Below are 24,359 nucleotides of genomic sequence, written 5' to 3' on the forward strand. Positions count from 1 at the left end.
CAGCCCTTGCAGCAAACCAGCACCATACAAGATCCCCATGGCCTCTCAACACAGAGCTAAGGACTAGAGGGGGATGAGAAGGGCCTGCTCCATCACAGGACACATCATTCTGCCCCACTGCTGCTAGGCAAAGGCTAACTACACTTTGGCACTTTAGAGGCTGCACTTCAGAGCGTCTTGATTTGGGAACTTTTTTTTTTTTTTTGGTGGTATATGTCTTTGGGAATGGACTTTTAGCTTTATTTTGAGTATGGAGTTGTGTGTGTGTTTTCTTAAAATCTGTATGTTTTCTTAAAATCATAATGTTTTGTTTTGAAAGCTGACTGAAGTTAAAAAGTAATTAATGGCCATTTTTTGATTGATTCTGCCCTCGTTGTGCCATTTCAAAAGTAAGGTGACTTCATTGATGGTAGCAGAATTGTTTGTGGTTTACAGCAGGGTAAATGAGAAAAGATACAGGCTCACTTTTTTGTTTGGTTGTTTTTTTGTTTTTTTTTTCACAAGATGAGCTCTGGTGCCTGTTAATCAGCTACTGGTTCACCAAGTGTCTGAGTATCTTCCATCCAGAGGATGCTTGATATTCTTTTTTACTGAAGTATGATGTGTGTGTGCTATAATTAGAATGTTTGAGTCATAACCACTTAGAAGACAAGATTCTTGCCCTCTTCTCATTAATACAATTCATATTTAAACTAGCTGCCATTTTCTCTTGAATTCTTACGTCATTATATGTTTCAAAATTAAACATGCTTTCACAGAAATTGAAGTCCTGCTTTTACTCAGGTTTTTAGAGTGACTTTACTTCTTAAGTTAAAAACCTCTGACAGAGGACTGTTTCTCCCAGAAATATTTTTCATTCATATGGGTATTTCAAATATGTTAGGATGCTTTCCCATTTGAATCAGATTTACTTGCTTTGTTACAAGCTCAGGCATAAAGGCAAATGTTTCTCACGGTATAGATGCAAGAACTGTGTGACTCACAAGCCTTCTTACAGTTACTGACAATAATTGCACTGTATAAAACTTCTTTACATGTGTTCTTCTTTTTCCTTGGCCCAGCTGTTTGGAAAGTGTGTGTTGTGGCTGCCTCTGTATGCACCAACAAAACTACAAAATGTTGTGTGTAGAAAGACTAAAATTAGAAAGATTCAAAGAGCAGCCTTAACTTTACAGGCAGACCTACATCATCCTCTCACTGTCAATAGGCAGCTCCTCCGTAAGGTCAAGTATATATACAATGCAGTTCTTCCTTGATATGTATTCAAATTAAGCTTTTTTAGAAGTATACACTGTAATTTTTAGTTTTTGCATTTTATTCCAAACAGAAGATTTTGCTTCTGTTGGTTGTATAATTTTGTAAAATATATACAGGACAAATAAGGACCTTCAGACTGTTCAAGCAGGTAACCTAGAAAGACCCTGTGTCAGTGTTGTGCATAGATCTTGATCAAATGTTATGGTGAGTTTAATCTTGCATTATTTTATCTGTCTAAGAACTATGCCAGCTGCAGGTAGTTGAAAGAGCTGTATGTGTCCAGAGGGCTGTTTATTCCATCTGCCTTGGACATCTATCTTGAGCTGGAATGGGCTGACCTGTGGTGGTCTGTTGACTACTGAAGGATCCTATTTTAGGACTCCTAAAATTAGGTTCTGAATATGAAATGAAAGAAAAAGGGAAGACTCCTTTTTCAGAGGCACAGCTGAATTAAATTTAATCAAGAATAATATTTCAAATACCTACAATTAATGTAAAAGAATACAGGAAAAAAATAGTTTTCAATTAAGCCTGGACTAAAGTAATGTTTTTTAATGGAGTAGTATCATCAGGGACACTAAGTAAAATGGAGCTTTAATATTCTCATTTTTTATAACTCTTCTTAAAAGATGGAATTGCTAATGGCTTTGAGCTCTAAGGGACACAACTGGTGTAGAATTGATGTAAAGTAAAAAAGCAGAAAAACGAAACTAAACTCAGTAAATTTTTCATGCGTGCTTGGCGGTGAACTGCCGCACTTCGTGCAAGATAAGTGTCTGTTCTTGCATCTTACTTGAAAACTCACCTTGGATAAAAATGCTCAGGATGCTGAATCATCACAAAAGTCTTACACTAATGTACAAACGCAGGACTTATGGCAGCCATTTCAGGTTCACTGTACAGGCAAATTTAGGGTGATTCTCCCTAGGGAGAATAAATGGTCTTCTACAATACAGTGTTCTAGAAAATCTACCTGAAAAAATATTTATTTGAGATTCAACATAGCCCACAGAACTGCACATTTAGCATGTCAGTGATAGTCACATTTCCTGAGAATATAAGATGGAGGGTTTTAATTGATGACTAAGAGATCAGTACCATCATCCATGAGGTTAAAATATTGCCTGTCTTGAAAACAGACCTAGCTTTTTCTGTAAGGGTTCTTCTGTATTACACTGAAAAACAGCAAAGGTATTGATCACCTTTTTAGGATTCATGAAAAATGTTGAGGGATGAAAATTCCTCAGTTACAGAAAGGCTGGTGAATATAAATTTGGATAAGATGTATCTATTTCATACAGATGCATGATGTGTGAGAGAAGTATTGATATTTGAGTAATGACTTGACAATTTTTTTAATGGCCCTTGCCTGGAATAATTATTCTAGAGCAGGTAAAATATATTTAAGGCCTTTTAGTAGAAGCACATCTGTTCAATATTCAATGTAAAGTTTCATAGGGATGTGCAGGTGACATAATATTTCAGACTTGTTAGGTATAATCCTGGAACCTAAGCATAAGCTGATCCAATAAAGCATGATTTCTATCCAGACTGAACTGTTTTGAGGTTAAAGGGTAGGATATGAGCTGCTTGGCCTGTGGGAATATTGCCTGTTCCACACTGAATTTGCTGAAAGGATACTGAATGTGGCAAAGCTGAGGTAGTTCAGATTTTGTTGAGGCACCTGCAATGGAAGGTGGCTGGAGAAGGGTCTGTGGTACATGTCTGCATTAGGGCTTCCAAAGATACCCAATGAGGACAAAAATGAAAATTCAAGTGTTGCTACTAAACAGAGATGAGAAAATTTACCAGGCTCAAAGATGGATATTTGGGAGACACCTGTCCTGTTTCATTTGAAACCCCTTAAACTTACTGCCATCACACTGGAGAAAGAGATTAGTCAATACCTAGAGGTACTCTCAGATGGCAAAGCAGTGCAAGACAGCATGAACCAAGGAAGCAGAAAAGTTTGTCTTCCCCATATGCTCCACATCTCTTCCAAAAGCCACTGCTGTTCAACAGTAATGATGGCCTTAGAGCTATTATCTGCTGTTTCAACTGAATGTACCTCAAGGCAGCCCACAGTGGTGCTAAGGCTTGGACATAGAAAATCCTGTGGGGTTCTGAAACAACGTGGTCGGATGAAAATATCTTCGTCACTGCTTTCTATGACCCTCCAAATGCTGAGACTAATTTTTCTGCCTCACTCATCAAACCATAGATGTGGTTTTGGTACAATGGGAAAAATCAGGAGCTGGTGCAGACCTTGGTTCCTGTTATGCTGAGTACATCTGAACATGGACTGTGGCATTTAAGAAGGTAATCTTTGGGGTTTACCTTATTAGGAACCCAACCCAGGGAAATTTACCCCTGTGAGGGGCATGGTTCCATAGTGGGCCATGAGGTTTCTTAACATGCAATGGAACTTTGACCTCTTTCTCATTACATTTAGGATCCAGATGGATGCCTCTAGGAGCAGGTGAAGAATCTGAGTCCCTAGATGAGGCACTCTGTCAGTGGAAATTCCCTTCCCTTTTCCACTTACTTACCAGATAAGCAGTGTGGGTCAGCCAAGAGCAGTCTGCTGGCATGCTGTGTGATTAGGAGCGGTAAGAGTGGGTGTTCCTGCTAATGCAGGATATGATATTGATTATTTCTGTTGGCTATTCTGAGATGTAGTTTCAGGATCTTCTGTTTTTTCCCCTGCAGGTTTAACACCTAGAAGCTGCTTTGTGGAAAAGGGGTCCCTTGAAACAGAGAAAGATATTAAGTACCTTCTTCCCTTTCCTTTTCTTTCTCATTTTCTGATACTCTATTTTTTTTAACCTTGTATTGTATAATAGCCTGAAGTTGTGTTTTCTCTCTTCACATAAACTGGAGAATAAACTTCCTTAGCTCTCTACAGCTTGTGGCTGGACTCTGTATTTACTCTCACACAAAGTTCTGACTGCGTATGCTTCCAGCTGAAACTTTTGGACAAAACCGTAGTTGAAAACATAGTCAAACTGTAGTCAAAATAGCATATGCTTCCTTCTGTATTTCTAATTTGGTTTGTGAGCTGTGTATGTTTTCAAGCATTTTTAAAGCAATCTCTTACAGTCAGACTGCTTAGAGTCAGGTGATGTTTTCCCCTGTGATGCATTTGCTGACTTTCCAGCCTGCAGTTTTCTGAGATGCTCCTCATGAGGGAGCTACCTCCTGTCCTTTGCTGGCCATTCAGCAGCAATTGCCTTTCTGTCCTTCACTTGACCGTTTTCACACACCCTCTCTCTGCCACGGTGAATTGTTCAGATACTTCTCTCCTGCTGGCAGTGGTGAGGAGCAGTTTTCAGGGAAATGGTGAAGTGTGTGGCGAGCTGCAGGACGTAGCAGGTGCTGGATCTGCTGGCCGACACCAAACCCAGCCACTGGTTCTTACTTAATGCTGTTCTCCAGCATCTGTAATGCACCCCTCTTTCTTTTAGTTCAGCTTGGTAAAAACAGACATTTTGATTCCTGTGTCTGCAGAGGTAGTTTTATACTTTTATAAAATATAGGCATCTGCAATCAGATTTTATGAAAAGTTTGCTTTAATTCTTTGCTCCAAACCTGATTGCCACTTAAAAGCAATTTCTCGGTAGCAGACATTACAGTGAAATAACAGCACAACTAATTTTTTTCTTACAATGCAATCTGAGGTGCAGTACAACCAATTTTTTATGTGAAAGACTGTTTTTACATCCTTTTCCTTCCAGCTTTCCCAGTAATGTCAGAGGGGTTTACGTGGGTCAGAGTCTTTCTGTACTCACAGTACTCAGTCTGTACTCTCTTTTATGTCATGATGTTCTGCGGTGTATGTATATTCTCAATAATATATTCAGATTCTGAGTCAAATGTGGAGGGGCAGGGGGAGAGGGCAAATTGCAGTGAGATTAATACAATAGACTTCCGTAACGGTGAGAGAAAGAAATGTTTGTTTCAGAGCTTCAAAACTGATCTTATTGCAGCCTGTAATTTCAGCTGATTGTACCCATTACTTATGCACATACACTGGCATCAGGATGCAGCATTAATAGTTGAAATGAGTATATTTGTGAGTGAAAAATCAAAACAAATACTGCACAAGTGAAATATTAATTAGGAAGAAAACCCTGCATTTTCACTGCAGCACTATTGCTTTCTTGGTAATCTTTCCACTTGGAAGAGCCCTCAGTATCTGTGTACTTAGTCTACTTTCCATGCACTTAAAACAATTATATTGAAATATGAGAATTTATGAGTACAAATTTTTTAATTTCTTTTTTTGACATTTTTCTTGTCCTTATCCTTTTGAAGCATGACCGTGCTTTAGAGGAGGATGTGTGAAGGGTGTATTGGATCAAGCCCAGTGCCTACACTGCCAATTTCCTTGGGTAAATTGGGGACCATGGCTGCAGCAGAAATTTTCAAAGCGTGCCACATGGGATGCTCTGCGTACGAAAGATCAATGCTGTATTGTGGTAGTTGCTAGAGAATTGTCTCCTTTAGTATTGAGGCTAAGAAACCATCAGTGAGCCAGCTCAGATCCTGGATCTGTGTAGTCCCAAGTCCTGTCACTGCAGGTGTATTGCATGAGGTGTGAAAGGAGGCATGACAAACAGGAAAGGAGTCCAATAACATGTTCTCCACCATCGTCTTCCAGCAGCCTGTGGCCTGGAGATGTCCTGAATCAGATGTTGTATCCTGGGTGTTTCATAGTTCTCAGTGGCTTTTAATTCCACAAATTTGTCTTGTTTGCTGTGATATCTGCAGCCTCCTGCAGTAATAAGCCTGACAGTTTAACTACAGATCTGTGTTATATGACAGTAATAGTTAGAGACTTCATGATGCCTGCGTCTTTGTGTTTGCAATCCAATTTCAGACAAAAATCAACAAACGTGTAACACTGGAGGATGAGAGGGAGAATAAAAGGTGTAATGGCAGTTTTGCTTCTCAGCTAAAACCTTCATGTCAGTATCTGATTTCATTTTCCAAGTATTCTGCCTAAGGCTTCTTTCTCAAATTGTACATGATTTCTTTCAGTTTTTGTAGAAGTGCGTGATATATATGAGCTTGGCTTCTCACTGCCCTCTGCCAATTATCTGAGCCCACAGCTCCTCCTCCATTTGGAGAGGTGTGACATGGCAGGACCACAGGTAAAAGGGGTCATGTTGCACTTGCAGCTGTGCAGTTTATAGCGCTTTAACTGCACCAAATACTTTCTTCCAGTTCCCTTCATCTCCCATTTTTCTGAGGCCACTCATTTACTTGTCAAGGTAGACAAATGTATGATGAATTTTCAGCCCATTATCAGAAAGTTGTTGCCGTAGTACCCATCAAATTGGATCAACCAATACCTTCAAGCAAGATGCTGAATAACTATGTAGTGAGAAGCTGATGGTTCAAGTTTCTCTTAATGTCTTCCATCTCCTGGTGCATAACACAAAAGCTGTGTGTGATCCTTCTCTAAATGCATAATCCAGGATAAATTAAATACCAGTTTTTCACTGATGATGTAGGGCAGCAATGTTGCTCTTGCTTTATTTTGTGTAACTATACCCTTTCTCTTTCAATGATGGCCTGAAGTTGCTCCAAGGGAGGTTTAGATTGGCTATTAGGGAAAATTTCTTCATGAAAAGGGTTGTTAAGCTTTGGAACAGGCTCTCTAGGGCACTGCTAGAGTCATCATTCCAGGAAGTGTTCAAAAAATGTGTGGATGTGGCACATGAGGACATGGTTTGGTGGTGAACATCATGATGCTGCTGGGTTTACAGTTGGACTTGATAATCCTAAAGGTCTTTTCCAAACATAACAATTCTATGATTCTGTGACAGCTTTCAAAGGATCCACATAAATCTATCTGGACTGGTTGAGCACCTCCACTGCATCCTTTATTTTCTTGATCAGCAAACAATTCCGTGTGAAATATTTTCTTCAGTCTATTAAAATATCATCTGTTCTAACAAACTACTAAACACAAGTATTTGGTTTTTCATTTCCCTTATGGGAAGCAAGGTTTAATCAATTTGTTTTGGTGGATGATGGTTTGGGGGCAAGTTTGAGGTTTTTTCAGTCTTGGAATCTATTTCTGTCAGTTAAGGCTGTTTTGGCACCAATATGAATGTCTGCTTACTTGCAGCTAACGTGAATGTTCTTCTTGGTTTTCCCTTTGAGTTGCAGCTAGATATTTAGCAAAATATCAAACTGCCAAACCACTGAACTCCAAAATTGATCTGGACACCTCTCTGTGCAGTCTCCAGGTATACTGCAGCCCTGTATCTAAACCCATCCACTGCCCTTTTTTCTCTTGAACGGAGAGCATCTGTGACCATTTCTTCTCCAATATATAATCATTGTCTCTTCATCACTGAATTGTTGTCTGGCACTAATGATTGCAGACCTTACGACTCAAATGTGTTCAGGCACATTAGCAACCATGGAGTAGCCACAACTTGCTTGTGTTTGACAAGTCTGGCACGCTCCTGCCCTCTTGGAGGTGCAGTGGCAAAGCAATGTAAAACATCCCTGCCTGCATCCATCCCTCACCAGACACTGATATCATAGGGGGCTGTTGCCCCCAGCAATTGTTGGAACTTCTGAAGCTCTATCTTAGAAACACTTCAAAATTATTGAATTTTTTTTTTTTTTTCAAAATTGAACACTCAGGGAGTGAACACAATTTCAGACCATTATTGTTAGACAGTTTTCAGCAGTTACCAAGTTTTCTACTCATCTTCGAAAAGCTGCTGCACGAAATTAAAGGGCCTTTTTTTTGGAGTGAAGAAAAGCTGTCTGAAAACTATTGATAAGTCTTTTCCATTCTTTTCAGGAGTGCAACTATTTAATTTGGCTGCTAATTATTTAAATGCCTAATCAGGGAATTTTTTATAATCCTAATTTATATTACAGTTTGCAACCCTAGGCTATTGATCATATGAAGCTTTTTAATACATACTCACTTCTCCTGGAATGTAATACATCACCTCCTTGCCTCTCATGCGTGCATGAGGCATTAAATTGTCTCCTGCAGGTGAGCAGGGAGGCAGAAGGCAGTTTCCTGGAGACATCTGGGTTTTCCCACACTCATGCCTGTTTCCATGTGGCTCTGGCCAGTCTGTGAATGCCATTCCCTGTTCATCTCCATGGACAAATCTCTGGTACATAGTAATTCCATTGGCATTCCTGGGATGTGCGCTTGGAAATAGGACATCTGTAAACACATCCTCATCTGGAGGATTATTTGTCTGCCTGTAACTGCTGGTAGTGCCTCTGCTTCTCCAGGGAAGGAGGATTGAGAATTGTGTGAAGTTCTTAAATGTTCATCCTTCTGCTTTGGACGAACTGGGCTGATGTCAATGTTACTGGCAAAAATTAATTTTATAGTTCTATCTTCTTATTTTTGTAATTCAATGTTCTAATTATAGCTATAAATTAATTAAAATCTTATTCCTCTTCAACCCCCTTGAGAACTGCCTTGGAAAGCACTTTGTGGTAGTAACCCACCATTTATGAGCAAATCACAGGGGAAATAGTCTATAAAATAGAGAGGTAAAAATCTATTGTGGGGACAGTTTTTGCTGATTAAGTAAATCTGACAAGGAGACTGGCTAGTTTGTATGGTGGTCAGTGATGTTTTCCTGCTAGACTCATTGGCCCTTTTGTTTTTCTATGTTTATCTGATGCAAATGTATTTCCTGTTTCTTAGGGGAGCACTCATCTCATGGGAAGAATAAAACTCGGCAACTCTTTACATCTCAGCAATAAATATGTGAGTTTATAGCCTTTGGTTTCCATCCTGTAACATTAGTGTTTCTTAGTCCCTTTAATACTTTTTAGTTTCAGTATTGAGCTGTGTAACCAAAAAAAAGGGGTTAAAAATGCACACCAAAAAGACTAATGACTTAAGTTGGCAGCAGCCTCAAGGAAAAATGGCTTAAACAAAGCTCAGCTTGAGCACACCATCATGACCAGATTCACAGGCAAACGGGGCAACTGAAGAAGCTGCCAGCTCACAGATAGATCTTTAGAGGCAAGAGCATGTGACTTTAACTGTTCAGCATTTCCTAGATGTAAACTCCTGGGTGAATACTGTTTCTGTTTGTTTAAAAAATAATAGATTTTTAAAGGCAGATACCTATTTAAAAAAAAAAAAAAAAAGAAAAAAAGAAATTTGGTGCTCGGAAATTTTTTGCTCCTTTTTTTTCTGTGAAAAATCTGTATCTTTTTTACTTCATGCAAAAGTAATCACTTTTATTGAAGTGGTTTATTACGGCTTGAAATCCTTGGCAGTTAACATACACAGCAAGTTCTGGATGGTATTTTTATGTGTGAGAGGGCAGAGACCATCAGAGCACCTCTGAAACCCAGTTTTTGATGTAGGTGCTGCATTTTCCTTCATGTATGAAGCTTTCTCAGGCACCACAATATCTGCATCTCATGGAGTTGCTTCTCTCATTTGTGGAGAACTGTGGAGAGCTGTGGTCCTTTGCTGAGGCTGGGAGAAGGAAGCAGCTGTGGGAAGGGCCCTGGGTGGAGCAGGGAGGTAGGGGGCAGAAGGGTGGCCTGAGGAACTGAGTCTCACAGCATGTGTGGGATGGACATGACCGAGGCTCTGGCAAAGCCCAGCCTCCCACCAGCACTGTAGAATGAAGCTCCTATAGAATAGGTCCCACCACCTGCCACTGAGACATACCTGGTTGACCAGAAGCGTCAAGGACAGATTTGATGGGTTTGATCTATTCTCATTTCCCACAGGATGTAGAAACCAAGCTTTCCTGATGCCAATAACAAGGGGGAAATTACCTCCTTTGTTCCTTGAATTAGAGCAGCCGAATGCAGTTTTGCCTACATTACTGAAAACCCAGAGGTGGTTCAATTTGTGTGGATGCAGGATAACGGTCTGGAAAACTAATTTAATCCTTGTTGTCTATCCCATATTGGATTCATTCTGTGTCTGCCATTTTAGCTTTACTCTTCTGTTCCTGAACAACCTCACCTGGAATAATAATCTTGAGATACTGTTGTCATTTCAGATGTGAAGCAGCCTGTTTTATCTCAATATGCAGGAACATCCCACCAAAGTTGCGTTTCAATGGGAAATGTGGAGCAGCTGAAGCTTTTTACCATCCGGACACTTGTGTTAATAACCAGGTTTTGACTTCTAAATCTCAAGCATCTTCTGTCCCTTCTGGAATGACATGTAATTTTTTTGATGGCTTAATAACTGATATATCATATGTATTTATTATTTTCACATATAGTAAAAGCAGGGAAACAAGGTTGAAGAGAATGTAAAAACAAGAAGGGTGAAGATAATGTAAAAATTAGGTGACGTTTGCATAGCAGCTACTAAAAATGTTTTCTGCACAAACAGGAAGAAATATCAGTGAGCATACTTTGTTGAATTTATGGTAGTTAGAGGTTTTTTAATTGTATGTAGCAAAATACAAACAGGGCCTGACCCTTGAAACAGGACTGGGCGAACAGCCACTATGAAAATTAATTCAGTGATTTACATGAGACTCCTCACTGTAGCACATGCTTTGCTTGTCATAAATGTTTACAGGGTGGGATGCCTGGCTGAGATGCTGAAGTGTGTGCTTTTTTTCCGTGAAGGGAGGAATATACCTTGCAATGAGACTCTTTGAAATTCTGTAAATTACTGAATATAATCCTTGTAATGTGGCAATAGTTGGTTTTCACCTGTTCCTTGGCTAATTGCATTTTATGTGCTACAAATGTGACTCCCATATAGCCTAGGGCACACAGTGGGAATCAGCAAGGTAAGCAATTTCACAGATGAACCTTCTTCCCTGTGTTCTGAGTAATGCATGGGATTCCTGCGGGTTATTGAATAACTCTGGAAGTTTAGAGAGTGTTTCAAGTGCTAAATACAGACACTCTTAATTTGTACAGAGCTGGCAGTTCCAAAACATCAAGTACTGCTTCTACCTGCATGTACCCTACCTTTCTAGAACTATAAATGTTCGAAAATTATATTACTCTGAGCATCCGCTCAGTCTCAATCTGCTGACTGGTAGCATTCCAAGAACTTCCATTGTTTTATTGGGGAATGGAAAGAAGACAACTGGTGATCTAAGATCCAAGACGATCATATAAGTTTTGATACCTATTGACACAATGTTTTTGAGGAACTTCTCTCTCCAATTTCCTTCTCTGAAATATTTAAACTTGCCTAGCACTATGGTAAGAGATTAAGCAGATTTATTAGTTCATGTCCATAGACAAATCTGAAAAGTGTTCATTTTCCTGTGCTTGGCCGATGCTCTTACTTCCACTTTGGTGGGTCTGATAATCTTCTGTCTTAGTAGCACCATGTGAGACTTTTGATGAAGCTCGATAAAAGATGAGGAACAAACAAGTGTCCGTGCTGCAGCTGAACTTACGTGGTTCATTCAGGTATTCCTGGATCACTTGTGTTCCTCAGGAGCAGAGAAGTCTTGGATGCCTACTTTGAAAAGGTCAGGCCATCTAAAGTATGCTAGCTGGCTTCTGCAACTATTCTGGTTCCTGACTGATGAAATTCCCTTCAAAAAAAAAGCAGTCATTGTGGATTTTCATGTTGATTAAAAACCCAAAGTATTTTGTAGTACGTTGTATTATAGTGAAAGGACAGTAGAAAAAAAAGCAGAGAAAGATTGTGAAATATCTGTTTGTGTTTTTGTGCAAAATCTGTTCAGAAACTACCATGTTGTGTCAAGAAAAAGAAATTTACTGCCTATTAAAATTTATTATCTTTATCAAGTAGCTACTCTTTTCTGTTTGCAGAAATGCAGTCCATTACCCATGTCTAGCGCAACCATTGTCCATTACTCTGCATTCCTGTATCACAGAATGAGCTGAACCTTTTACAAGCCTGCAGAGGAGATATTAGATGTTCTGGCTATGGTGGTGGCAGGGACTCCATGAAACCTTGCAGAAGGCACGCTAGAGGTGGCAAGTGGAAACTCCTCCTCGTGACAATCGGTGATGGGGAGAGAGCAAGGCTCTCTGCCAATCTTGATACTGAAAAAGTGAAAAACACCAAAACAGGAATGGAGTTTGGGCTCTTCATGATAAGGGGCACAGCGGACAACCAAGCACTCATCAGAAGGCTGGGAAACATCTCTTAAAAGGACTGAGTTGTGTTGAGTGTGTTTGAAGTAAAAGAGGTGAGTTTAATGGAGACCAGAAATAAAGAACTTGAGATCCTCTTAAGCCCTGAAATGACAAAACTTGTGGTAAAAGGAGACGTAGGAACTTCTCTCCTTCATACAAACATAAATTCCCTCCTGATTCTTAACAAGAATGGAAGACAGATTTTCCTTGAAGGATATCTGTAAAGCACAGAAAGGATTTGGAAGAATATTTCAGGCACTTTTCTTCTGCAGAGCTGGAGGTGCTGGAATTGGCTTTAATGGGAGGTGACAAACTGTCTGCAGAAAGAACTCAGTATTTAAAGAAGTTACATGCAATGACTCAGGTAGATGAAAAAGAAATGAAAAATCAATTCAGGTTGTCTGGCTCAACAGCTCCACTGTTATATGTGTCTAAAAGCGCCACTAGAGTTTTTCTAGTCAGTAGTATGGCACAGAAAAAAACAACCCAAAAGTCAAAGCTGGTCCTCCACTCTGAGGTTTGTCTATATGAGACTACTAGGAAAATGGATTTACATTTGTAAAAGTCTTTTCACTAAAGTTTGACTAAGTCTTCTGTGGACAGTCCCATCTGAATTTAGTGTTCTTCACCTTGTGTCCTAATTTGCTAAAGCTGTGAATGACATCTGCTTCACTGTGAAACGAACATGCCCACAGAAATGTAATTGAACTGGATCTGCTTACAAATTAGTTCAGCTTATGAGTTACTTGTTAAACAAGTTTGTAGATCAAGTATATGATTCTGATCCACATGTTACAATCCAAGACTAAAGAACATAATTGGCTGGCAAAGGCTTGGGGATATCATTAGTCACTGCCAGCAAAGAGTGCAGGGCTCAGGTTTGCCAAGAGAAAGTGTTTTCAGCACTGCTCAACTTGGGAATACGAGTCACTATCTTCAGGCACAGAAAAGTTTCCCTGAGCTCTTCCCAGAGTCTAATCCTGTTCAGTAAAAAGATTTGCAGTATTTTGGGAGTGACCAGATTGGTGGGATTTTGGACCCAGTCCCAAACAAGACAAGTGAGCACTGAAGAAAATGAACCAACCAAACACAAAAAAAGGTGTGGCGCAGTCTATTGACTATTAGCTTTCTACTCTAAGACGGTGAATCAAGTAACTTACTTGACTCACAGAAAGAAAAGTACTTTCATCATTATTTACAGGGAAAAGGTCTAGAAATGAGAAAAGCAATATAGAAAAGTTGAAAATAATTATTTCTAAAAGGTAGATGCTGAAGAGGTAGGCATTAAGTGCTTTTCAAGCACAAGCAGCCTATTAGCCTACTAAGTACTTACATATTTATTCTCACACGTTTGGCTGAGGGCCTCGTGTTGGCTGCTCATGAATGGGCCAGTCTTTGGGGGTTTATTCTGCTTATTGGATCACAGGAATCATTCTGGCCCTTGACACTCCATTGTCTGGAGTGGACAGAATTATTTTACAGGCGCTGCTCAGAAAGCTGAATGAAAAATATTCCTTGGTCTGTTTGTTGTGGGAAAGTTGTACAGCCTGCCAGCAAGACTGTTGCAAGGGAAAGCAGCAGCACTGCCAGGATATTTCACCTTCCAAAACCCTTAAAGGTGTCTGTGGTTTTGGAATGACTCCACCCCACTGAAGAGGGATGAACCATTTCACTGCATACCAGTGCACTGTAGACTCAGAGAAAGGCATAAAGCACATCAGTCTGGCTGGCTTGGGACAGGGAGGCCATTGGCAGCATCTGCGAGGCTCCTTGGTCATCAGCAGCCCAGGATGAGGCTTTTCTGCTGTGCCCTGCGGTGACAGCACTGCCTTCACAGCCTTCCCTTCATTTTTTGGGCAGAGCGCTGGCTATTGATTTGCTGTTGGATTTTTGCAGTGCTCCCAGGAACTCACTCACCAGAGCATTCCCCAGCCTCAGTGCTGTGCCCTGGCATGCTGGGCACCTCCACCACACTGCCTATAGCAAAGCGCTCTCCTCAGGAAGCTTTAAGCAGATATCTCAGGACCTCTCTGCCATCATTAATTATGGCTCCTCAATTTCTTCAAATTAGAACTCTATATCTAATAAAATAAAAGAGCTTAAAGATTACTCTACTGATTTCCAATTGAGGCAGCTTTTCCGTTTATGGCCAAGGGCAATCTATAAAACACAGGCTTTAATTAACCCTGGTGAATGCAGCTGATGTGAAATGTCAATACTCTCAAAATTTTCAGCACAGCTGAAGGATCTTCTCAGTTCTATCACATCCACATGTGTAGAATTCCGTCTTCACGTTCCCTGGGTGGAGAGCCAAAGTAGAGGCACTTCCCTGTCAGACTGCACTGGGACAGTGACAAACCTCTCTGCTACCACAAGCATCTTTATTGCAGGCAGTGCTGGCTATACCTGTTGATGTGCCTCTGTCTTTGCCCTCATCTTGAGGGCTGGACTAGACCTTCAAGGTCCCTTCCAACCCAAATCATTTTGTGTCTTCTTCTCCCATGGCTTTGCAGGTAGACAGGACAAAGACCCACAAGTAGCCTGCTGGTGGCCCATAAGGGACACCTAGCAGGTCCTGCTGGGTCATGGGGACCCTGTGCCATGGTGGGCAGGTCTGGGCTGTTCTTCAGGTAACCCTTCATTTCGTGGCTGTCACACTGAGGCCACTGCATTGTGCTGGGCCTGTTCCCTGGAACAATGTCCAGTAATTTAGGGGTGTCAAGCTGCAGAGATCTTTCTCAGTTATTTGAAGTAAAAGCTACAGAGGTGCCTCAGGAGAGCAGCCCCATCAAGAGCTCTGATGCACTTCAGGACTCTCACAGGTGGCAAAATTAATTTTTTTCACCAACAGCACATGATCCATACTTTTCACCCACTCCTTTTTATTCTCACAGGAAGACCTTCCAGAGGAGAACAAAGATGCACTTTCTGCTATATTTGTGCAAGCTCAGGGTCTATGTCACACCCATCCCACTCTCCTGGCTTTTGTCCCTGCTACACCACTACTGTTGTTCCCTGTGCTGAGGGACAGACTGCAAACAAACCTTTCCTTTAAAACCTGCCCTGTGGATTTGAACCTGCAACATCTTTTGGGGAAAAGAGAGGAGCAGCAGTCAGGACCTCTGGCTGGACAAGGGTGAAACATAAACCTACTTGTGAGAAAGTGCCTCACTGCCTCGTGTGGCGGGCCTCCTGTAACAGAGATGCCAGCTTTTGGGGCCACATCACAGCACTCAAGGGAATAGCACTAAACAGTACAGCTACAGAACTCAACACCACAAAAGACCCACTAAATAAAACCAGGAAGGAAGAAAGGGCTATGTGGGCAAGGAGCATTTAATCGATTTTCATCTCTGCTTTCCACAGAGCATTTATTTTCTCCAGATTTGGTGCTTTCTGATAGAAAAGCAACTGTGTTACTGTGTTCTTTATTATTATTAACAACTTTCACCTTTCTCATTACATCAGTAGGACGCTTCCCTGGTCAGGGCTGCTGTTTTTCTAATGAATGCGGCTCATTTGTCTGTTTCCCTCCCTCACCATTCTGCTTTTTGTCTGCTTGCTCTTTGGGTAGTAATTTGATGTATTGAGCTCTCACCACCTCCGCTGCCCCCGGGGCTGAAGTTCTGACGATGCTAAACAGTTAAAATGCAATGCAATTACAGGCAGCACAGAACAGCAGAGAATAAGCCAGCAAAAATTCAGTCATGCATAACGCTGTGGAGACTGTGTGGCTGTCAGTCTCTGACTCCAGGAGATAATTTGGACTTTTTAAGAAGCAATAATTGAGCCTTTTGCATATACTGCGGTTATGAACTAGTCAAAAGCCTGTTTGCTCTGCACCCTGGAGCACCAGATGGATTGGATAGTCCCTGCAGGTCTTCCAGGGCTGCCAGCTCTACACTTCAAGACTTTTCTAGCTCCTATACTTGTAAGTTATTCTTCTGACAGCCCTTATGCACACCTTGTCTGAATTTATCTGGTAGGGGGAGAGGAGGGGAGGGGAGGGGAGGGGAGGAGGAAAGTGTGAAGAAGAGCATACCATACGTGGTCTGGGGGAGTTCAGAGCCAGAGCTGAACTCTGCTGCTCACATCACCCAAAAAAAAAAAACCCCATGGAGAGGGAAAACCCTCTCAGACCTTCAGCTCTCAGAGTAAGATAAGTGCTGTGTGCTGCAGGTTAGGTTGTGACCATAGGTGTCCCATGCCAGCCAGTCTGATCACACTCAGACACTTTCAGCCCTATTTTCACAAATCCCATGTGCAAATTTCCAAAGAAGACTCAGTACTAGGAAGCTCAACCAAGAGCTGCTACTAGAAAAAAAAGTAACTGGAGAAAGACTTTTTCCCTGGGGTTTAGCAGCTGACCTCAGTGGAGCACACACCTGATGAAAAGGGCAGAGAGGAGGTGATTGTAGGTACCTGCAGCTGCTCTGCTGACCATCAAGGATGATTGAACTTGAAGGTCAAATCCCAAAGGTGAGCTACAGAAATGTATAAATGTTCCCCTCTGTCAGTCAGAGCCCCTGCTGATGGAAGAGGGAGCAAGAGGCAGGGTGGGAGGGAAAGCACCTACTGGGTGCAAACCCCTGATCTGCCCCAGGCTTGCTGGGCTTGCTTACCACACTCTCCCTAAGTTGCTCCCTCACATCCCCAAATCTCTGAGCATTCTTTGCACACAGGGGCAGAAAAGACTGAATCCTACTGCACTACAGCTTAAGCTCTGCCAAGTGCTTTGCATGAAGGGCCTGGCCTGCACTCCTGGGAGATGGAGATAAACGGGGCCACGATGTGAACCAGACTGCACTTTCATGCTGCTTAAGTCAGGTGCTTTAGGAGCCATGGCAAGCTATCCCACACCTGTGCTAGACTCTGCATGGCTGGGGGGCTAACAGAGACACTGGGTGCCCACCCCACAGGGAAGCTGGCCCTGAGGCATTTGTGTTCCCCATCACCCCAAGAATTTCTTTTAGGCACCACTACTGTGTAATCACCAGGAATATTTTCCCTCATGTACTGCCCTCCCTCTCTCCCAGGTAGGTTTCTTGTTATTGGGGCTGCCTTGCATCCTCCTAAATAGTTCTCTTGGCAAAGAATGGGGGCTCTGGGGCATCTTCCATCCTCCAAAAATCTGGATATATTCGGGTCTGCTTCAGTTGCCCAAGCTTGTCTGCCAGCTTAGGAGCAGGAGGGGTGGGCACTGGGAGGAGGGATTTGCTGGGGGTCTGTGCAGTAGTTCAGTACATTCCAGCTCCCAGTCCTTGGCACGGGATGACAATGGGTCTCGCTGAGGGGGGAAATTATTGTCCTGTAGCCATGTTCCTTCCCTTTTAAGAGGTGCTGCTTTCATCTGCTTCCTCGGGTAGTCTGCTTTTGCCTCTTCTGAAAAAAACACGGTGTTACAAGGGGGAAAACATCCACCTCTCTCCAGGTTGTGCCTGCTGCTCTCACAGAGCCCTGAAGGCGTCTGCACACTGAGAAGAGCCCTTTGTGATGGGCACCACCCAGCCCCCTCCACAGAGCCAGCGCAGAGCATATTAAAACATACAGTTCAAAACTCCGTTTTAAGGTCAGTGTTAAAGGTTGGTGCCCAACTCTCTGTTAGCAGTGCCCAGCCTCAAAACCTGTGCAAGATGCAATCTGCAGGGATGCTTGCCCCTTCAAACAGTTCCTCACAGCTCATGATTTTTACACTTCTTTTAAACAGCATCTTAGCTGTTTTTTGAAATTTTGCTGACCTGAAGCAGTAGCATGCACAGGACCACAACACAGTAAAAGTGATGGAATTCTTGTCCCTGGATGGAGAAATGTGGAATGAGAAGCATAAACAGGAGCTGCACAGGTGGGGAGGAGGCCAATCTGCTGCTTCATGCAGTGTCTTGGGAGCAAAGGTAAGGGATGGCTTTTGATAAATGAAGAGTACAAATAACTCTGTATCTCTGGTCTGGGCTTTCAAAGTTCCAAAGAAACAATATTCCTGTGCCTATAGATCAGTGATGGAATGAGCTGTTTGGGGATTGTCCCCTTGGTAGGGTGTGCATTATATCCTCCTTGGAAGAACTTTCACAGAAGTCATCCCTGTGCCACCTGTAGTCTGGAAAACACATCCCTGCCTTTCTCCATGTGGCTTTGTTAAGAGCTGCCCATTTCAACACAGTAGGGCTGGGTCAGCTGTGGTGGTCCTTTGTGCACACACTCAGTTTTCTACCTCCACACAGCTCATAAATTAAATTCAAAGTATAAGGAGGAGGACACTGAAAAAGTCAGTGGGGTTCCTGCATCCCTGGGCCACGCAGATGTGTATTTATGTAACTGTGTGTGCTCTGGGAGAAGGAAATTAAAGCACATGGCCTTCTATATTTTCCTGAACTGCACCAGGTGATCTGATAATATTGCAGCTGTCTCTGAGGGACTGCAAGGCAGAGGTGTGGGTCTGAAGAGGAGAGAAAAAGTTTTGTTTTCTTGCACTTGGAAAAAGACTTGTCTGAAAAAACTGCAGTTTTCTGAGCCTTGCCATGAATTGCAGAATGGAGGAGACTTCAAGATCCAGAAATGTTTGGTTTAAAATATTCCAGACTTTTTTTATTTCCCTCCTCATTATATGAGGACACCTAATGTGCTGATTTTAGGAACAGAATCATTAGGATTCAGCTGCAGTGCAAAGACAATGTACTAACTTTAGCTGAGCCTCAGTCATTAGGCACATATGGTTTTTATTTTCCATAGCTGTGTCTGACATATTAAATTAGTTATTTTCCCCTGTGTGTTGGAAGCAGCAGGCATTAGCAAAGAGTATAAACAGCATACCTGGTAGAGCAAAAGAAGGAAAAGTTAATGACCATAGGTACTGGAGAAAGAATTTCAGGTATTCGAGGTCATGTTCAGGGAAGAAGAAACCCTAACTATTATGGATCAAGTAATTTCACGGCTTTGAGAGAGCTCTTTTCAACAGAGCACATGAATACTTCGAGTCTGTGTTTTTGAAAAGAAAAAAAGGAGTAACATTATTCCCAGGTTTCCAAGGGAAAAAATGAGAATGAAAGCTCATGACGTTGCTGAGGCATGGCACGTGCCTGTGGTGGGAACAGAGACAGAAGCCATCCAAGGCTCACTCCTGTTTTGCTCTGCAGGTTTAATGTCCAGGGAAACACATTTCAGGCCTGAAGTCCTGTAAATGAAATAGAAACCAAGGGAAGTTGCAAGGGCCTGTCATCTTTTTAGAGACTAATATTGGAATAATGTACACCAATCCTGTTTTATTTTGGTTTTTTTAAAAATTTATTTAAATTTAACTTAATTTTTTAATTGTTCACCCCTCCATGGTTTTGTGGCTTACCTGAAGCTATGTGACAGCAGGTGCCTTACCAGAAATATTTGGCAGGCAAACTTGTTACATCAGCCTCCAAAACTGCCTCTCACCACCTTGGAGCATCACTGCCCCGTCAACCACTCCCATGTAATTTGCTTTCATGTCCCATATTAATCAAAATGCATCTGTTTTTAGCTAAGCTGGCTTGCAATTTCCAGCACACCACAGCAAAGTGCCAGAGAAACACTGAAAACTTCTGGAGCAGGTGTAAAACAATGCAAGCTAACAAAATCAAAGCAGTGGTTTGGATCTGCTGGAACAAGTAGAAGCACAGCTTTCCAAATATACCACCTATGAAATTCAGAAATTGCAGCAGAGAACTATAGGATTCCTATCCTAAAGATACCTGTTTAAAAGTTGCTTTACAAAAGGAAGCAGTGCTTTTTGTATTGGACAACTTGCAGCAAACTTTTATCTTTTAATCCAGAGAGACTAGAAACGTCAGTGTGAAAAGGTAACCATCTTTTTTTTTTTTCCCTTTCTCCTCAAGCAGCAAGAAATTTGGCATTCTGAGTGCAAATGCCCTCAGATGAACCCTGGGTGCACCACATGCAGTGGTGGTGGGTAGGCAGCGATGTCTGCGATGGTTTATTTCTCTCTGGGGTTTCCATCCCCAGGAAGTGAAAACTCTGCTGATGAAATAGAACAATTTTTCAAGGGTAAATGCGAGATGAACCCTGTGCAGGGCTCCCCACGCAGGGAAGGATGTTTCAGCAGCAGCAGCCCCTGAGCTGTGAAGTACCACGGCCAGCTGGCAGATGCAGATGTTCACCAGCACTGAAACAAGAGCTTGGGAAGTGTAGGTCTCACTTAGCTCTGCAGCTGGTTAAAGATGTGTGTGCCTTCAGCATGATGCTTCTTCCCAAATATATGGACAGCTACATGCCATTGGCACTCATTGGCCGTGTCCATGTATCTCCCTCTGTTGGATGGGGCCACTTGCTGCCAGCCCACGTCAGCACCCTGGATCTAGGAGGTGCTACTGGCTCCTCATCTCTGGAGACAATTTGCTTTTGCAGTAGGAAAGGTAAATGATGGTGATGGTGATGATGACTATAGTGATGGTGATGCTCATGGCGGTTGTTTTATTTCCTTACCTCACTAGTTACTTCTGTCTTCTGTTTTACAGACGAAGTGTTGAACACAGCAGTCTACACATCTATATTCTTATGATTGTCCTTAAGCTTACAGGCTTTTTAGAAGGGTGAAGAGCTTCAGAGAGCTGGCAGATGACCTGGCAGCCATCAATGGAACCTTTTAACCATGACATAATGGAGCAGCTTGGACCATAAACAAGCTGTCTGGATACCTACAAGTTATTCTCTAAGAAAACTGTTTGCTTTGCATGTGTGTACAACGTGCTGCTCTTTCAATCTTCAGAGCACCGAAATCATGACATTTTCACCAAAACATCCCCCAGAGTCTGTCCTGAGAAATACAAGGCCTCACACCCCAAGGAGGGCCTGTTTCTTTTTCCCCATAAAACACATGCTAGCCACAAGAACTACAAAGCTTATGTCTTTAGCATATTTGCCCCAAGGCAATTACTACAGTGTGATGAAAAGAATGAGCTTCTGACTGGTCAAACCAAGAGCCTTATTTCCACCTGTTAAACAACATCTCTTTCTATCAGCAGAGTCCGACATAGAGGAGCAGATAGACTATATCTAGAACAATCAAAACTTTATTTAGAATTGAATTCAGCAACAATGGAACGGTGAACAGGAAGAACAATATAACTAATGAAACAACATGAAGAACTATATTCCTAAAGAAACAACTCGAAGAACTATATTCCTAAAGAAACAACTTGAAGAACTATATTCCTAAAGAAACAACTTGAAGAACTATATACATAAAGAAGCAACACGGCCTATTCTTCAGGATCCATCTGAGTCTAAGAAGCAGAAGTCTTCATAAATAAATGAGATGGTATTCTCCTGGATCAATAATCATCCTGCAGGTTGGGCACACTTCGGCATTCAAAAGCGCAATGGGGAGGCACCTGCTGCAGAAGATATGGCCACACAGGGTTGACATAAGATTTCGCCCTTTTGCCATAATCTGGAAGAAAGAAAACCACAACATGTATTGGGAGGAAAGAATTCGGATTTGCTGCTCTGTTGGCACCAGGCAAATGAGAATCTAGAGCATCTGCAATCAGTCAGAATAACGAGGGACTCAGATCTGCCAATGCCATCCTGGCAAAGGTTTCTTACTCTACATTCACCACCAAGAAGTGACTCGTGGAGCGTCACAGCAAGGGCTGTGCTATAAGCCAGCTGCCCCCACCATCCCACATCAGCCAACTGACTTGTGCAGCTGCCCTTCTGTCTCCTTCCCCATCCCACAAAGCAGAAAGGATGACAACATGTGATCCTTACCTCTGAGTAAAATTCGTAGCAAATTGGACACTTAATAACAACTCCTTCCTGTGAACTAGAGGGAATAGAACTACAAAGAACATGTAGCTGTTAATATCACCACACTTCAATGGTTATTGATACATAAAATCTCACACAATCATGCAACTGTACTGACTAGCCATGACACATTTCCTTTGAAGAACTCTGCTGTCTTTTACTGTCTGTTTCCTGCATGGAATGAGGAGTTGGTGTCTCCCTGTCCTGAGGGAAAGAGTGTCCTGGCCTTCACTAGCAGAAAGGTACAGTCAGTCACCCTGCTCTGGGACTTGAAGCAACAGCAGTCTCTAGCACTAGCCAGTTTATGTATGGCAGCTTTGACTTCCTACAAGTCATCAATAACAGCTTTGTAACTAAAGCACATCCAGCTGTCCTCTGGGAGCCATTCATCCCAGAATATTCATTCCAGGGACTCAGGTCTGACACTACAGAGTAACACAGCTCTGGCAAGCTGCAGCCTGAGGAAGGAGCCTTTGGTCAATGTTAAATGCTGCAGCACTGAGCCCTTTCCGCCTTACCTAAACGGAGCAGGAAGGCACATTCTGTAACAGAAAAGTTTGAGACTGAAGGAACAAAGTATTCCTTTATATATTAACTAAGTGGTGGGATTTGTTCACTGACAGACATAATACAACCAAAACTTATTAAACATCTACAAATTCATTGGCAAAATGCATCATGGTTTAGAATAGTAGAAGCCCTTTACGTGGCATATTTAAGACCTGACACCTAAAAGTTCCATACTCAAGTTCTCTCCTACATTGCCTTTTCAAAAGGCTCAAAGCACATCAAAACCTGTCTCTTTCCTCACCTGCCCCAAAACAACCCACTTTAGGAAACCTTATGGCAGAATTCTCATGTTCTTCATCTTCCCTAGTGACATGGACACCTGATTTAATTTAATTAGTCTAATGCATGGCATCTTTCTTATCCTAATGGAGTCCTCCTACAGCAGGACTTTGCTATTTCTCTGCAGAATGGGGATTTTACTTTGCAGGCACCCAGCTGGAACTGCAAGATCCCCATCACACATGCAAACATATCAAGGCTCTGTGACATTTGGGACTGGCCATAAAAGCATGGCCTCCACAACAGTCTGTGTGCAAGTCTACCTTGGGAAGAACAGCTACAGCTCCAGGAGAAAGGCAGCCAACTGGCACCATGTGTGAAAAAGCAGCGAATTTCTGCTGCAGTTGGCCTGGCTGCTGCCTGCCAGTCCCACGATACCAAGCCTTACAGATAACAATGGAAGTATTTCCATATCTAACATCGCTACTAGAGCTTGTCAGAAAAAGTAAATGCAATACATGATGAGCTACGGCCTGTGACCAATCCCCCTTCCTTGCCATACCCCCAACTCTAAGGCTGTGCGCAAAGTTGTACATCTGTCTTAGGCTGCCTTTTTCTCCCAAAATGCAAATGGCATCATTTGATCATCATGCAACATGGGAAAAGGAGGGAAATCAGTAGAGTAAGGGAAGGCTTCCAAGATAAACCAGGCATAGCAGTATAACTTAGTCCTATACACAAAAGAAAGGCATAAAATTCAGTGTTAGGTAGGGCATGAGCCTTACGTACTCTGAACTTGTAGATCCCTCATCATCTGATTCCAGTTCTGCAGGTGCTGGACGAGCCACAGGCACAGCATTAGCTCTTGGTCCAATACCAGAGCTGCCCGCCTGTTCGTGTCTGTTCAGTGTAACATTTCTGCTTGGTTGTTCACGCACTGTAATTTAATTTTTTTAAGTTAGATATATTATTCTCTCTCTCCCTGGAACTACCCCTGGAATGAGTTATTATATAGTCTGTAACGGTTCCTATTTTAAATGGACCTTATTCAGCCATTTATTCAATCACTAGTCAATTACATTTACAGAAAGTATCATCAAATTGAAGTTCCTTCTGCATAAGTATTAGGCTACAACTTTTATTGCAGGGACTTCCTACTGTGTCTGCTAGTGGCTATGAGAAACAGATTGGATTCATTAAGGCAAAGGCCAGAAGCTTTAGCACTGTCCTTTGCCTTTTGCTAAAGGGAGTTTCAAACCCTGCCGAAAAAAAACCAAACAAAAAATAACAACTGTGTTTAGGACAATTCCATTATCAACTGTAAAACGTCAACTCACCTTCAAGAAACTTCCATCGATGAATATGGAAGGGAGAGAAAAGAAGATACAATTAGGGATACAATTAGT

The 24,359-nt window shown here is 42.1% G+C and overlaps 1 protein-coding gene and 3 long non-coding RNA genes across 7 annotated transcripts in view; 3 read left to right on the forward strand and 1 right to left on the reverse strand.

The window, feature by feature from the left end:
• The window catches only part of EMCN (endomucin), a 52,757-nt gene extending 40,743 nt beyond the window's left edge, over positions 1 to 12,014 (forward strand). For both annotated transcript variants that reach the window (XM_085057934.1, XM_085057932.1), the window contains 2 exons: positions 8,960 to 9,022; positions 10,287 to 12,014. In XM_085057934.1, the coding sequence (XP_084914060.1) occupies positions 8,960 to 9,018 (59 nt within the window). In that variant the 3' untranslated portion in view covers positions 9,019 to 9,022; positions 10,287 to 12,014. The remainder of the gene's footprint in view (positions 1 to 8,959; positions 9,023 to 10,286) is intronic.
• LOC146437891 (uncharacterized) lies at positions 2 to 4,159 on the forward strand. The gene is made up of 2 exons (XR_014851581.1): positions 2 to 3,866; positions 3,967 to 4,159. It is a non-coding gene; the product is annotated as an uncharacterized LOC146437891 (long non-coding RNA).
• Positions 12,015 to 16,423: 4,409 nt separating the features above from the next.
• On the forward strand, positions 16,424 to 22,836 carry LOC146437892 (uncharacterized). 3 transcript variants are annotated; one of them, XR_014851585.1, is made up of 4 exons: positions 16,424 to 17,941; positions 18,080 to 18,263; positions 20,235 to 20,768; positions 20,871 to 22,836. It is a non-coding gene; the product is annotated as an uncharacterized LOC146437892 (long non-coding RNA). The 3 variants fall into 3 exon arrangements; XR_014851584.1 differs by having other exon boundaries at positions 16,424 to 18,263; XR_014851586.1 differs by having other exon boundaries at positions 16,424 to 18,263; positions 20,235 to 20,479; positions 20,971 to 22,836.
• Positions 21,410 to 24,359, reverse strand: LOC146437893 (uncharacterized). The gene is made up of 4 exons (XR_014851583.1): positions 23,743 to 24,359; positions 22,126 to 22,195; positions 21,597 to 21,805; positions 21,410 to 21,538 (listed from the first exon to the last, which is right to left on the reverse strand). It is a non-coding gene; the product is annotated as an uncharacterized LOC146437893 (long non-coding RNA).

The sequence above is a fragment of the Lichenostomus cassidix genome, chromosome 4 (assembly GCF_008360975.1).
Source record: "Lichenostomus cassidix isolate B80296 chromosome 4, HeHo_3.0, whole genome shotgun sequence".
NCBI classification, from domain to species: domain Eukaryota; kingdom Metazoa; phylum Chordata; class Aves; order Passeriformes; family Meliphagidae; genus Lichenostomus; species Lichenostomus cassidix.